Source organism: Euphorbia lathyris, chromosome 8, assembly GCF_963576675.1.
Source record: "Euphorbia lathyris chromosome 8, ddEupLath1.1, whole genome shotgun sequence".
In the NCBI taxonomy this organism is placed as follows: Eukaryota; Viridiplantae; Streptophyta; class Magnoliopsida; order Malpighiales; family Euphorbiaceae; genus Euphorbia; species Euphorbia lathyris.
This window is the reverse complement of record NC_088917.1, coordinates 57,773,358-57,788,294: the sequence shown is the minus strand read 5'-3', so window position 1 is coordinate 57,788,294 and position 14,937 is coordinate 57,773,358. Positions and strand designations below refer to the sequence as shown.

Here is a 14,937-nt window from a genome sequence, read left to right as displayed (position 1 = left end):
TCATCCATTTGCTCGTGAGGCTCAAGTTGATTCCTCGTCAATTTAGCAATTTATTTGCCTTCAAATTTGTCATTTCAATTCCATTTTCCAATTGTTGTTATTTCAATTTCCTTATTTTATTTTCAATTCTATTATCATCTTATTTCAGAATTAATTATGCAATTGAGTTAACTACTGTGTATAGAACTTTGATTGTAATCACTTGCTTTCCTATCCAAATAATTATAATTATTCTCCCCCATCCAATAAACTTCACTCAAAATCTTGGTGTTGATTTTTGCATTTACATTTCCTTTACCATATTTGTAGCAACCTAAGTTAATTAGCTAAACTTCTATAGCGGATCTAAGTACCAAAAATGGACTTTTTCAATCATTGTGTTCTTCGACAATCGATTTAATTAGATCTACAGTTTTCGTGCGCATTTTTATAAACATAACCGTCTATATTAATTGAACATTAATTTCTGTAGTACGTTTACACTCAAACCACACATGACAAGAGTGAAATTGACATTATCGCAAAATATTACTAACAATTATAATTAACTATTAGGTCTCGTTTATCTATTAGAAAATATTATTAAAAAAATATTTTTCCGATTTTCCAATAAATAAACAAGGTCTTAATATAAATTATAAATTTGGTGACATCGAAAAAGTAAAGAAGTTAAAGACAAAAGTAAACAGCAGATAAAAGAAATATTGTGAAGGATTGAAAATGTAAATTACCTTGAAGAGTTAACTAGAAGAGAAGTGTTTGGCACTTGGGAAAGAATTGATTGTGATGGATATTATCGTCAATCCGTGAAAAGCAAGAGACTCGTCGGCAGTGTTCCTCAAAGGGAAGAATAGAATAGTATACCATATAAAACTTCTTGTCGTGCCTTCCAACCCTCAACTCTCTCGATTTCTTTCTCCAATTTTCTATAATCCCACATTTCTATACCTCCGAATTTCTCTGTTTGGTGTATGAATCTCCTCTTTCCTCTCTCTCTGCATCAGTATCTTCACAAGGTAGGTTAGATCTGTCTGGTTTTTGTTTTTGATCTCTGATTCCATTTGTTTTCAATTGCTGATTTTTTTCTTTTCTTTTCTTTTCTTTCCTTGTGATTGGATCTTTGCTCATTCAATTACTCGGATAACTCAGATCTGAATTCAAATTTCGTGAAAAAATGGAGTCCTTGGCTCAATTTAAGATGTTGATATTGAGTCTTTGCCTGATATTCCAATTGGGACATGGATTTTACCTTCCTGGTAGCTACCCTCACAAATACAATGTGGGTGAAAGTTTATTAGTGAAGGTGAATTCCATCACCTCCATTGATACTGAGATGCCATTTAGCTATTACAGTTTACCTTTCTGCAAACCCCAGGGGGGTGTTAAGGATAGTGCTGAAAATTTAGGTGAGCTTCTTATGGGTGATAGGATTGAAAATTCTCCATATAAGTTCAAGATGCATGTGAATGAGAGTGAGATCTTTTTGTGCAAAACCGATCCCTTATCTGCTGATCACTTTAAGCTTTTGAAGAAGAGAATTGATGAGATGTATCAAGTTAATTTAATTCTTGATAATTTGCCTGCAATAAGGTATACTAAGAAGGACTCTTATCTGTTGAGGTGGACTGGTTATCCTGTTGGTATTAAGGTTCAGGATGCATATTATGTGTTCAATCATTTGAAGTTAACAGTTCTTGTTCATAAGTATGAGGAGGCCAATGTGGCTCGGGTAATGGGAACTGGAGACGGTGCCGAGGTGATCCCTTCGATGGGGAGTGGTGGATCTGATATTCCCGGGTACATGGTTGTTGGGTTTGAAGTTGTTCCTTGTAACTTTATGCATAATGTTCAGTCAGTGAAGAACACAAAAATGTATGAGAAATACCCATCTCCAATCAAGTGTGATCCAACAACTGTCGCTATGCCAGTTAAGGAGAATGAGCCAATTGTTTTTACCTATGAGGTTACATTTGAAGAAAGTGATATTAAGTGGCCATCAAGATGGGATGCCTATTTGAAGATGGAGGGATCAAAGGTCCATTGGTTCTCAATCATGAATTCTCTGATGGTTATCACTTTCCTTGCTGGTATTGTCCTTGTAATCTTCTTGAGGACCGTAAGGCGAGATTTGACTCGTTATGAGGAGCTTGACAAGGAGGCTCAAGCACAGATGAATGAGGAGTTATCTGGGTGGAAACTTGTTGTGGGAGATGTTTTCCGGGCTCCTACAAATGCATCACTCTTGTGTGTTATGGTTGGGGATGGAGTTCAGATTCTAGGAATGGCAATTGTGACAATATTTTTTGCTGCACTTGGATTTATGTCTCCGGCTTCTCGTGGTACTCTTATTACAGGTATGCTTATTTTCTACTTGATACTCGGTGTTGCAGCTGGATATGTTGCAGTTCGCCTTTGGAGGACTATCGGCTGTGGAGATCACAAAGGATGGGTCTCTGTTTCCTGGAGGGCAGCTTGCTTCTTTCCCGGTATCGCGTTTTTGATCTTAACCCTTTTAAATTTCCTACTATGGAGTAGTCATAGCACCGGTGCCATTCCGATATCTTTGTTTATTGTCCTGATTTTGCTGTGGTTTTGCATCTCTGTTCCACTTACCCTAATTGGAGGATACTTTGGGGCTAAGGCACCTCATATTGAGTATCCTGTTAGAACAAATCAGATTCCTAGGGAAATTCCATCCCAAAAGTACCCATCTTGGCTTCTAGTTTTAGGAGCTGGAACTCTTCCTTTTGGTACTCTTTTCATTGAGCTCTTCTTTATCATGTCTAGCATCTGGATGGGTCGCGTGTACTACGTTTTCGGGTTTCTCTTGATTGTATTTATTCTCCTTGTGGTGGTTTGTGCTGAAGTTTCTCTTGTTCTAACCTACATGCATCTCTGTGTGGAGGACTGGAAATGGTGGTGGAAGTCATTCTTTGCTTCCGGTTCAGTCGCCATTTACATTTTCTTGTACTCCATTAACTATCTCATATTTGATCTCAAGAGTTTAAGTGGCCCGGTATCTGCGACTCTTTATCTCGGATATTCGCTCTTAATGGTTCTTGCAATTATGTTTGCAACCGGAACCGTCGGCTTCATTTCTTCCTTCTGGTTTGTGCACTACCTGTTCTCTTCAGTCAAGCTGGATTGAAAAGTTTTCAAGTTTTTTTCCATACTCAGGTTATAGTTTATCTTGTTTTATTTTTCCTTCTTTGAGTTTAATTAGGGAGATTAATGTAATAACTATAACTTCCAATTAGCCTTTTGCACAATTCTTTATTAGATGAGGGATTTTGGCTTTGATAGTATGTTTATTCTATACTTGTTTTAGCATAGTTGGTTATTTTAGTATTTACTTGTATGATTAATTTTGAACGGATCTCTTTAAATAAGATGCGAGCAATATATTCAACCATTCAATTGATGGCACAATCATCTTCTAGGAAGTTGTATGCATATCTCTTTTGATACGAAGAGTATACTAGAAGCTCTCCATGTGAGAAATTTTTAGAAAATATCGGTCCAATATGTATGTTGCAAATCTTGGCTAGCCAAGAACAGTTTCTCTGTTTGTTTTATTTGCCAGTGTTTAGCCTAGTTGATGAATAATATTCATGATAATATGCAAGGAAGACATAGTTTTGGGTTTTTGTCTTGAGTCTGGTCAGGCCTTGATCATTATTCATTCCGATTTTAGTTTATTAAATCCCTGATTTTCTTTTAAGAAATCAGATTGCTGATCATTTAGTATTTATTTTATCAGGCAAAACACATGGTGTTTTCTATGCTTACTTTGTTTTTTGTTTTTGACAAAGTAAGCTTTACTTTGTTTTTTCTATCATTGGATGAACTTACTTTGTCAAAGTTCATCACCATCCAATGGTGTCAAAAACAAAGTAAGGCTTACTTTGTCAAAAAAGCCTAACCCAAAACACATAATTAGATGATCTAAACTTTATCAGTTTTAAGGATAAAGTCTCTGATAATTTATTTTTCAACATTAAGCACTTGATCATTGAATTGAATTTGTTATTGATGTGGTCTTTTTTAACACTTCCATCAAGTTGTGTATTTAATGACATGCCGTGTTTTTTTTTTTACACGTGGATATATACAAACTGATGAACTGGAAAATGAATTGATGATTTGGAGAGAGAGTTAATAATTTTCAGCCATGACATTCCCTGAAATCGATTTGGTCAATTAGTAAACCTAAAGTGTTTGTAGAACATAAACAGGAAATTAGAAAGAGCCACAGGTTTGAAGCAAATAAGAGGCTTTGCCATCAGAAGAGAATTTGAGTGAGATCGTGGTTGCTGCCCATTATTTCAGTCCAGAAATTAGAAAGCACCCTTTTTCTGATTTGGATGAAAGGAAGAAGACGATGAAGATTGATTTTGGGGACTCTCATGGTTTAGAATTATTAACTCTCTCCTAATCATCAATTCATTTTCCAACTCACCAGTTTTTATATATCCACGTCTCAAAATAAAAAATGCACGTCGCTCGGTTAAATACACACTTGATGAAAGTGTTAAAAAGGGGCCACATCAATAACAAACTCAATGATTGAAAACTTAATACAGTAAAACCTCTATATAGGAATACGTTTGGGACCGGACAATTTGTATAACAATTGGGAGGTTATTCTTATATAGAGTTTGGTACCCAAAAAAAAAAAAATCAACACTTAAAGTTTATAAATTTAACAACAATAAGAACTCTCTAATTGGAAGAGTTTTGAGTTTAGTTTAATAAAACAAATTAATGTTTAGCATATCAAGTGAGACGTAGAGCGCTTGATGCGCCGGTTAGGAGAACCGAAGAGTGGCAAAGGGATGTAGTGGTGAGGGGTAGGGGAAGACCTAAGCAAACTTGGAGGAGGGTGATCGAGAGTGATATGAGTTTATTGGGAATTGAGGAAAATATGGTAGTGGATAGGACGGAGTGGAGGGAGCGAATCTGTGTCGCTGACACGACTTGATTTTCACGGTTTTATATGATGGTTCATGTTAGCCGACCCCGAATCATTTCGGGACTAAGGCTTTGTTGTTGTTGTTGTTGTTGTATATCAAGTCTACGAGTTTTATTTCCAATACCTAAAGAATTGGAAGAGTTTTGAGTTTAGTTTCCAATACATAAAGAAAAGAGTTTTATGGGAAAATGGTAAGAATTTATAGTTAAAGTTGGAATTTGTGTGCCAATTCATATTTAATCTCAATAATTTTTAAATTTTTTAATAAATTTTGTTTAAATCCTTAATACATATATACATTATTTACATAATTATTCTTATATAGAGGTATAGTTTCTAAAGGTGGGACTTGGATTATGTATAACAATTAACATTTGGGAGGTTATTCTTATTTATAACCGGCCCAAGTTGGGACCGAAATTTTTTATAACAAATTGGAGGTTATTCTTATATAGAGTATTCCTATATAGAGGTTTTACTGTATTGAAAATTAAATGATAGTTCAGTGGTCTAATTTATTATGAGTTTTTTCTATCACAAATTAGTTAGTTCCGAATATGCAAATCAGATAAAAAAAAGCATTACTCATCTCATATGTATCTGAAATCGTATTTTTATGATTCGAAATTAGATTTGTACAACTTTTTTATAGTCACGTTATACATGTATAGAAAATTTGTTTTCAACAGTAAAAAATGTAACTTTGAATGGTAATGAAATAAATAATGACGAGTAATTGAGTTTTAGGTTTAAAGTTTACTTTTCTAGTTAGGGGTATAAATGTAACAAAATTTAAAGATTAGGGTTCAATTCACTAAATCTAGAATGATCCATAGTACAAAATAGTAAGGTAACAATTATTGAATTTAATGATCCATAGTACAAAATAGCAGGGTGACAATTATTGAATTTATATCATGTCAATTTGGTATTGTGTTTTCACTCATAGATAATTTTACTATATGTTTATCATTGATTTTTAGAAATATAGGAGGTTTTTTTTTGAAGAAGGTTAATGATAATATTTTTAAATATTTTGTTTCCTTTTTGAATTAACTTGTTAACATTTACCAATATTAATATCATATTGGACTGATGTAATTTATTTACAAGATGCATATAATTTTATTTTATTTTTTATTTTATTTTATTTTTCACATAATCTTAATCTCTAAAATATATAGGAATTTATTTATTAAATTTTTATATAATTATAGCATTTTGATTTGGCGGCATAGAATTTATTTTGTTAAAAAATGAGCAAAAAATATTCCAAAAGTTATAAAATTAGGAGATAAGACAATATAAAATTACAAACGTGTACTTCTGATCTCTAGTATTCTTTATGGTACGATTTTGAAATTTTTTTAACCAAATTTACAATAATGTTTAATATTATTTTAAAAACATTATATTAAATAATAAATTTCTTTTATATATAAAAAAAATATGATTGTATACACTACACAAATTTTATTATAAATATGATTAAATATGAAAACTAAGAAGACTAGTTTTTTATTCATGTAACTAAGGATATTTTTATAATATAAAAAAAAAATATATATTTTTATACTTTCACAAATAAAAAAAAAATAAAAAAAATAAATGAAAGGATTAAAGAGTTGATTAAGATAAAATTTAAAAATCTTAAAATATATATGTATAGACTGATTAGTATAAGGTGCAAAAATACTTCTAACGTTTTGAGTCAGGAGTAATTTTACCCCTAACGTCTAAAATGGTATAATTTTATCCCTAACGTTGGAAGCCAAGAATTTTACCCCTAACATTGATAAATTTGGTCAATTTGAGAAATAATTCATCAAACTGTTTTCTCGGTCATGAATCTTGTCATCTACATTTCACACGTGCGTCATTTTATCAGTAACAAATCGCAAACATATGTTGGGATGTGAAAAAAAAATAATAACAAATGTATATTGTCTTTTTTGTACGAATTAAATAAAAAAATTTTAAAAATTCACTGAATTTATAAATATTAATCTCTGATTCTATCGTTAAATTAATTGTCAGGTGTATGTCACGTGATATTGCCACATGGCAGTTTCAAACAGTTAAATTAAATAAATGAAAGTTGGTCTGGTATACTATGTGTCCCTGCTAAGCGATGGTTTGGGAGAGATCCCACCATAAGAGTGTTGTGGTGACAAGTCTTTCCTTGCTAATTTTACGTTTACCGTTATACCAAGGCTCGCCTTCAGTTAAATTAAATAAATAGAAAATATAATTTTTTCCCCTGTAAGAATTAATTAGTTCTAACAATGGATGTTTCGTCGCTATTCCTGTGATTTTTTCTGTGTGAAATGATCAGAATACTTTACTGAAATATCAAGAAAAATTCAATGATTTTATTCAAACAAAACGAAATTCAACGAATTTTTTGAAATTAACCCCAAACTCCAATGACCATTAGTGTAATTTATCAGAATTGAGAAGTGACAAATGGACTCACATAAGATCTCTATAAAGTAGTCATTTATTTAGAAAATCTATTAAAATCTATAGGTTTCAAAACACAATCTGCTAATATTAATTTTCATAAATAATGTTACAAATGTACTAAAGTTAAAAGGTTAAGATCTCTATATACAAAAAGTTACAAATGCATTACAAAAAGGTAAAACATACAAGGCAACAATAAATCTATATAAACCCCAGAAAACACAAGAAGGGAAACTACAGAAAATCGTTGAATATTACAACAGCAAACATGAATAATATTATGAGTAGAATTACAGTAACATTGTTGATTTTGGTGGTGAGCACAGGATATGTTATGGGGCATCTGCCTTTAATAGAAGTGATAGTGCTGAATGGATTGCCTCAAGGGAGTGTTGTTGGGGTACATTGCATAACAAATAATGCTGATTTAGGAGAGCATTTACTCTTTTCAGGGCAAGGTTTTAGATTCTCATTTCACCCAAATACTATTGGTTATAAGAGGTTTCATTGTACTGTCAGATTTACCAATGGTGTGGAGCATTCCTTTAAATTTTATGACCAAAGGAGGGATAAAGACTGCGAGGGAGTTAGACTTTGTAGCTGGCTAATACAACCAGATGGTCCTTGCAAGAAAGATCGTGGTAGTCCTTATTTTAACAAATGTCTTCCTTGGGACTCTTAATAATATTCTTGTACTGTCTTCTTAATCCTATCTATTTGAATAAAATCATTATGATTACTGTTTATTCATGTTTTTATGTTAATGGTATACCTTGATTCCAAAAGTATATAGGTTCCGAGAATTATCAGCAGTAATTCAAAATTAACTTCCAATCAAGATTGATTAATATAATAACTGGATTCTAGATCCAAGAATGTATAATCTTTGTTTCAAATGATTCAATCATAACGTTAGCAACAAAGAGCAATTTTACCTCTAAATATAAATACTATTAAATTTAGATATGTAATTATAATTGTTTATCGGTGTAATTTATACATATAAAAAAAGTTTTGGATTGGAGGCTCTAGGCGGGCGTTTAGACCGACTGCTCCTAGAGCTGCCTCTGATTAGGTAGAGCAGTTACGAAGACGTGAGATATAATCTGACAGTGAATAATGCAACTTAGTGGAAACCTAGAAGTTAACATCAAAATCTATAAAAGTGAGAACATCATAATGGCAAAACTCTACAAACTCACATCCAAAGAAAAATAAGTCAAATAACTCTGGCAAATTTTCTTTACACTAGAGGAAATTTAAATTTCCTAGTTTAATTTTCTCAATTGTAATCTTCAACTTTCGATTCAAGTTAAAGCTTATTATCTCCTTAGTTGCTTGGTATAATTCATTTTTGTTTTTCAATTGTTGTTTAAAGTTGATAGCATTTTGATAATGAGAATCTAAAAAAAAATTATATTAATTTGAATGAGCTTAGGATAAAATTCTCAATATTCTCATTAAAAATAACCTTTGCTAACTATTACATTTATATTGTTTCTAGGTGTATTGAACAAGTAATCTTGGTGGCTAAGTAAGAAAGGACAAGCCAAGTGGCTGAATCATCACCATTGATCAAGTCTGGATATGATGAATGGTGATGATCTTCTTAAGAGCTGATTGGGTAAGGTGGTGATCATTATAAGCTGGTGGACTGCTTCTAGAATGCCCTAATTATGAGTGAAAGACCAAAATGTCCTCCACCCCTGCGTAAAGACCAAACTGCCCCTGGTCAAGTGAAGAGTCACCAGTTTTACTTATTATGTATTGAGTCAGATAGATTAACTCAATCTTCAATACGTAACCTTTTGGACTTCCAAGACTTTCTCTTCTTCTTCTTGCTATGGATCTTTTCTGTAAATGAAGAACAAATACTTTCTTCTTCATCTTCATTATTTCAACACCCTTCCTCAAACTAAGCTTGATACAAACTCTTCAAGCCTAGTTTGCTTACTAGAAATCTCAATTGCGGAGAATGTTGGGCCTTCGTAAACAGATCTGCTAACTGTAACGCAGAAGGAATTGGCATCAACCTGATGAGTCCCGTTTGAACGCGTTCACGGATCACATGACAATCTATGTCTATGTGTTTCGTTCGTTCGTGAAAAACTAGATTTTGTGCTATGTGCATCGCCGATGTGTTGTCACAAAAGAGAAGGGATGCCGTGGACGGCGGTGCACCCAGATCTCGTAAGAGATTAGTGAGCCAGTGGAGCTCGCATGATGTCGAAGCCATTGCTCTATATTCGGCTTCCGAGGAAGATCTGGAGACGGTGTTCTGTTTTTTCGACTTCCAGGAGATTACGACCGATCCGAGAAACACCACATAGCCGGTAACTGATCTTCGGGTCTCTGGGCAAGTGGCCCAGTCTGAATCGGTAAAAGCTTGCAGCTGCAAGTTGTTGCATGCAGGAAAAAACAACCCAAGACCTATGGTCCCCTTCAGGTAACGTAACACTCGTCCAGCTCTATTTTGGTCTTCGGTGGTTGGCTGTGTGAGGTGTTGAGATAACTGATTTACTATATGTGTGATGTCTGGTCTTGTATGGGTTAAATACAGTAGCTTTCCTATGAGTTGTCTATATGGTGTATCTGATGGAAGTGGCTTTTCATTTTTGTTGGGCTTGTGGTTTGGTAAGGCTGGGGATGAGGCTGGTTTACAGTCGATGAACCCCATGTCCTGTAACAATTCTAATGTGTATTTTCTTTGTGACATGTGGAGCCCCTGCTGGTTGCGAGAAAATTCGAAGCCAAGAAAATAGTGTATGGCCCCCAAGTCCTTGATGCTAAAAGCCTCATCCAGGTGTTTTTTGACCGAAGCGATGGCTTGCATGTCGTTTCCTGCGAGAATAACATCATCCACATATATTAATAATGTGGTCATACTACCACCTTCGCTTTTGGTAAACAAGGATGGATCCGCTACAGATTGAGCAAAACCCAGTGCTTTGATGGTGGCTGATAATTTTGCATTCCATTGCCTCCCTGCTTGACGAAGCCCGTAAAGGGCTTTGTTGAGCTTGCATACTCGTTGAGTGTCACCCATCCCAGGCGGCATCACCATGTACACATCCTCGCATAACTCTCCATGTAAGTATGCATTATCAATATCCAGTTGATGAATGTGCCATTTTTGTGCAATAGCAAGTGTCAAAAGAGTTCTAATCGTTGTAAATTTTGCTACAGGTGCAAAGGTGGCTGTGAAGTCCACGCCTTCCTGCTGGGTGTACCCCTTTGCCACCAGCCTAGCTTTGAATCGAGCCACACTTCCATCTGCGTTGTGCTTGATTTTGTAAACCCATCTGCAGCCTATGGGTCTTTTACCAGCAGGTAATGGCACTATGTCCCATGTGTGATTATTTTTCAAGGCTGTTAACTCTGTTTGCATGGCTTCTACCCAATTTTTGTCTGACTGTGCCTCCTGATATGTTGTAGGTTCCTTGTGACAAGTGAGGTTGATCGTTAATGCCCTTTTTGCCGGAGAGAGCTTGTCATAGGAGAGGTGTTTGGATAATGAATGCGGAGAGTTTGTGAGGCAAGGCAAAGTGGAGCTTTGTGCTAGTGCAAGGTGATAGTCCCTGAGATAGGTTGGAACTTTCCTTGTCCTTTGAGGTCTTGTGGTATTTGGCTGATTGTGTTGTACTGTTGTTTCGATTTGTTCCAGGATTTCATGGCTTTCATCATTTGTCTGAATTGCATCAACATGCTGTGTTGTTTCTGATAATGTGTTTTGCTCTCCTGTGTTGTCATGTTCATCATCTTCTTCATTGATAGATGCCATATGTAGGGAGTCTAGCTCCTCTTCGCTGCAATATGGTGTTTCTGTCGTTTGATCCTTTTCTGAGAAAGGAAAGTATTGTTCGAAAAATCTCACATTCCTGGAAAAGAAAAACACATTATCTGTTAGATTTAAAAGCCTGAATCCCTTTATGCCATGTTTGTAGCCCATGAATGCACACTTGATTGCTCTTTCGGTGAATTTGCTCTTATGCCTGTCCAGAGTGGAGGCATATGCCAAACATCCAAACACCCTTAATTCCTCGAGAACTGCTACTGTGCCATATACACGCTCATATGGCGTTTGCCCTTGAATAGGCTGTGATGGCAGCCTGTTTATGAGGTAGACAGCATGGCTGACTGCCTCTGGCCAATACTCCTTTGGTAACGAGCTTTGAAAAATGAGTGCCCTAGTAGTGTTCATAATGTCTTGATGTTTCCTTTCAACTCTGCCGTTCTGTTGTGGTGTTTCTGGACATGAAGTTTGGTGTGTAATTCCATTTCTCGAAAAAAAATCCTTCATGATGAACTCAGGGCCGTTATCTGTCCGTATTACCTTGACATTTTTGTTAAATTGTCTGTTAACATAGTTGCAGAATTGTTGTACTGCTGTGCTTGCTTCACCTTTTGTTTGCATTAACGTGATCCATGTATACCTGCTGTGGTCGTCAAGAATGGTTAAAAAATAACGTTTGTTAGAATGTGATTCCTGTGTCGGACCCCATATGTCCATGTGTACAAGGTCAAAACATTCTTTGGCTAGGCTATGACTTAGTGAAAAAGGAATTTTCTTTTGCTTAGCTTTCTGGCAAACATCACATGGTATTGCTTTGTGGGAATCAAAATCATTACATGATATGCTTAGGCCTTTCAATCTCTCATAAGAGGGATGGCCGAAGCGCAAATTCCATACATTTGTTTTAATTGAAAAAACAGAAATTCCATTTGGTAATGGGTACTCCAAATAATAAAGACCTTCATGCTCTTTAGCCAAGCCAATCCTCTTCCAACTTGTGGTGTCCTGTATCACACACATTGATCCTGTTATTACGACGCACAGTCTGCTAGCACTTAACAGTTTACTAGTAGAAATAAGGTTGTAATCAAAAGCAGGTATGCACAACACGTTATGCAAGATAAACTGTGGACTTAGTATCACAGTGCCAATGTACTTTGCCTTAACCTTTTCCCCATTTGGCAAATTTACCCAGCACTTGTCTATCTTGACATATGAGCTGTATATTCGCACATCACAAATGATGTGATCCGTTGCCCCTGTATCAATTATCCAGCATGATGAGATAGGGTTAGGTTTTAGGCTGTTACCAGAACTGTCTCCCTTGACAAATGTGTTGACACTGCTGCTCGAGGCTGGAACCTTCCCCGGATGGTTCAGTGGCAATAGGGCAACAAGTGTCTGATACTGCTCCTTGGTTAGAGAAAACGGTTATGTGTTGGCTTGCCTATTGTCTTCCTCCCCAGAGTCTCCACCTTCTCTGCCCTGATTCACTGCTGAGTTGGCCTTGGGCTGATTGGTTCTGAAAGGATTTCCTCTATTTTTGTTGCCATAGTTGGGTGGATAACCATGTTTTTTGAAGCAAATGTCCTCTGTATGTCCTGTGTAGCCACAAAAATTGCACAATGCTGAGCTTTTACCTTTGCGTGTATTATATTTTGTGTTGTTGTTTTGCCTATTCTGCTGGTTGTTCTGCTTGTTGTTTGTGTTTGTGTTTGTGAAACCTGCAAACATGTTGTTGTCACCTCCTTCGTTTCCTTTGATAGGGGCAAGGCCTATCTGTCTCTCGTGTTGGATGGCTAAGGCGTAAGTTTTGTTCAAGGATGGCAAGGGCTCAATCAACAGGATCTGTGAGCAAACAGTCGAATAAGAGTCGTTTAGCCCTTGAATGAAAGTAATAACCTGATCCGCATCCTGCTGATCTCGCAATACTTTGAAAGCATCGCAGCTGCATGGTGTCCTGCATACACATTTTGGCATAGGTCTGAGGTTAGAAAGTTCATCATAGAGTATTTTCAAACTTGTGTAATACTCTGTGACATTTCCATTTCCCTGTTTCAGGCCATGAATCTCCCTTCGTAGCTCCAGTATGCGCAACGAGTCTGTCTGCGCAAAACGTTCCTTCAGATCAGCCCAGATTTGGTCTGCCTTGTCCAACCACATTATGCTTCTCGCTATAGAAGGTGATAAAGCATGATGAATCCAAGATATTACCATATTGTTTCATCTCTCCCACTGATTATACATATTATCAGTGATTGCAGGAGCTGTGATGGTGCCATCTACAAAGGCGAACTTATTCTTGGACATTAAAGCTACCTTGACAGCTCTAGACCAGTGGTGATAGTTTGGTCCAGTTAGGACCTGCGAAACCAGGGATAGCGCTGGAGTTTCGTTTTGAGGAAGATGAAAGGGGCTGCTCGACGTGATCATCGGAGCTACTTGTCCGGCCATGGCTCACCCCGAAAGAAAGGATAGCCTTTTCTAGGGTTAGTTTTGCTCTGATACCATATTAATTTGAATGAGCTTAGGATAAAATTCTCAATATTCTCATTAAAAATAACCTTTGCTAACTATTACATTTATATTGTTTCTAGGTGTATTGAACAAGTAATCTTGGTGGCTAAGTATGAAAGGACAAGCCAAGTGGCTGAATCATCACCATTGATCAAGTCTGGATATGATGAATGGTGATGATCTTCTTAAGAGCTGATTGGGTAAGGTGGTGATCATTATAAGCTGGTGGACTGCTTCTAGAATGCCCTAATTATGAGTGAAAGACCAAAATGTCCTCCACCCCTGCGTAAAGACCAAACTGCCCCTGGTCAAGTGAAGAGTCACCAGTTTTACTTATTATGTATTGAGTCAGATAGATTAACTCAATCTTCAATACGTAACCTTTTGGACTTCCAAGACTTTCTCTTATTCTTCTTGCTATGGATCTTTTCTGTAAATGAAGAACAAATACTTTCTTCTTCATCTTCATTATTTCAACAAATTATGATCTCTTTATGATTTACCTACAAGCGTTATCTCCATTTGAGTTCGTGAAGCATTATTCTAAGTATGTGGATTAAAGTAGAATTTTGCAATGAAATGATAGATAAATTACATCCATGGCCACTCAACTTTACCCATTTTAACATTGTGGCTACTGAACTTTATACTTTTTAATATTGGTAGCCACTCAATTTTAACTAACTTCTCAAAGTGATCCTTAACGACCTCAAAATGAAAATATTCAAGAATTAAAATTGTTCAAAACGACATATACCATCAAACCACATTTTTTATTTTCCAAAATCACATTTTTTGGAGCTTTCTCTCTCTAAAAATTCACTCTCTCTCCTAACAAAACAACACCTAAATAACCTCAAAACGAAAATTTTCAAGAATTAAAGTTTCTTAGAATATCATTACGCTTTGGATTTTTTATTTTTAACCCGGCAACAGTCGTTTTGAGGCGTTGAGTGACCACCAATGTTAAAAAGTGTAAAGTTCAGTGGTCATACCGTTAAGAATTGAAGTTCAGTGACCATAATGTTAAAATGAGTAAAGTTGAAGGGGTATGGGTGTAATTTAAGTAAAAGTCTTATTTGCTTTTTGAATTCAATAATATAGTTAGTTAAATTGTAGGCATTATCTATTAGTTTTATTAGTTTTATATTTCTTAATAGGCTAAATAATAGGTATAATTTTTTTAGGA

The 14,937-nt window shown here is 35.5% G+C and overlaps 1 protein-coding gene across 1 annotated transcript; it reads left to right on the top strand.

Annotated features, from left to right (window-relative positions):
- Positions 1 to 794: 794 nt before the first annotated feature.
- Positions 795 to 3,412, top strand: LOC136202557 (transmembrane 9 superfamily member 11). Its single transcript, XM_065993251.1, has 2 exons — positions 795 to 1,016; positions 1,150 to 3,412. Exon 2 carries the CDS (start codon positions 1,175 to 1,177, stop codon positions 3,146 to 3,148), a length of 1,974 nt encoding a protein of 657 aa, XP_065849323.1. The 5' UTR covers positions 795 to 1,016; positions 1,150 to 1,174; the 3' UTR covers positions 3,149 to 3,412.
- The last annotated feature ends 11,525 nt before the right edge of the window (positions 3,413 to 14,937 follow it).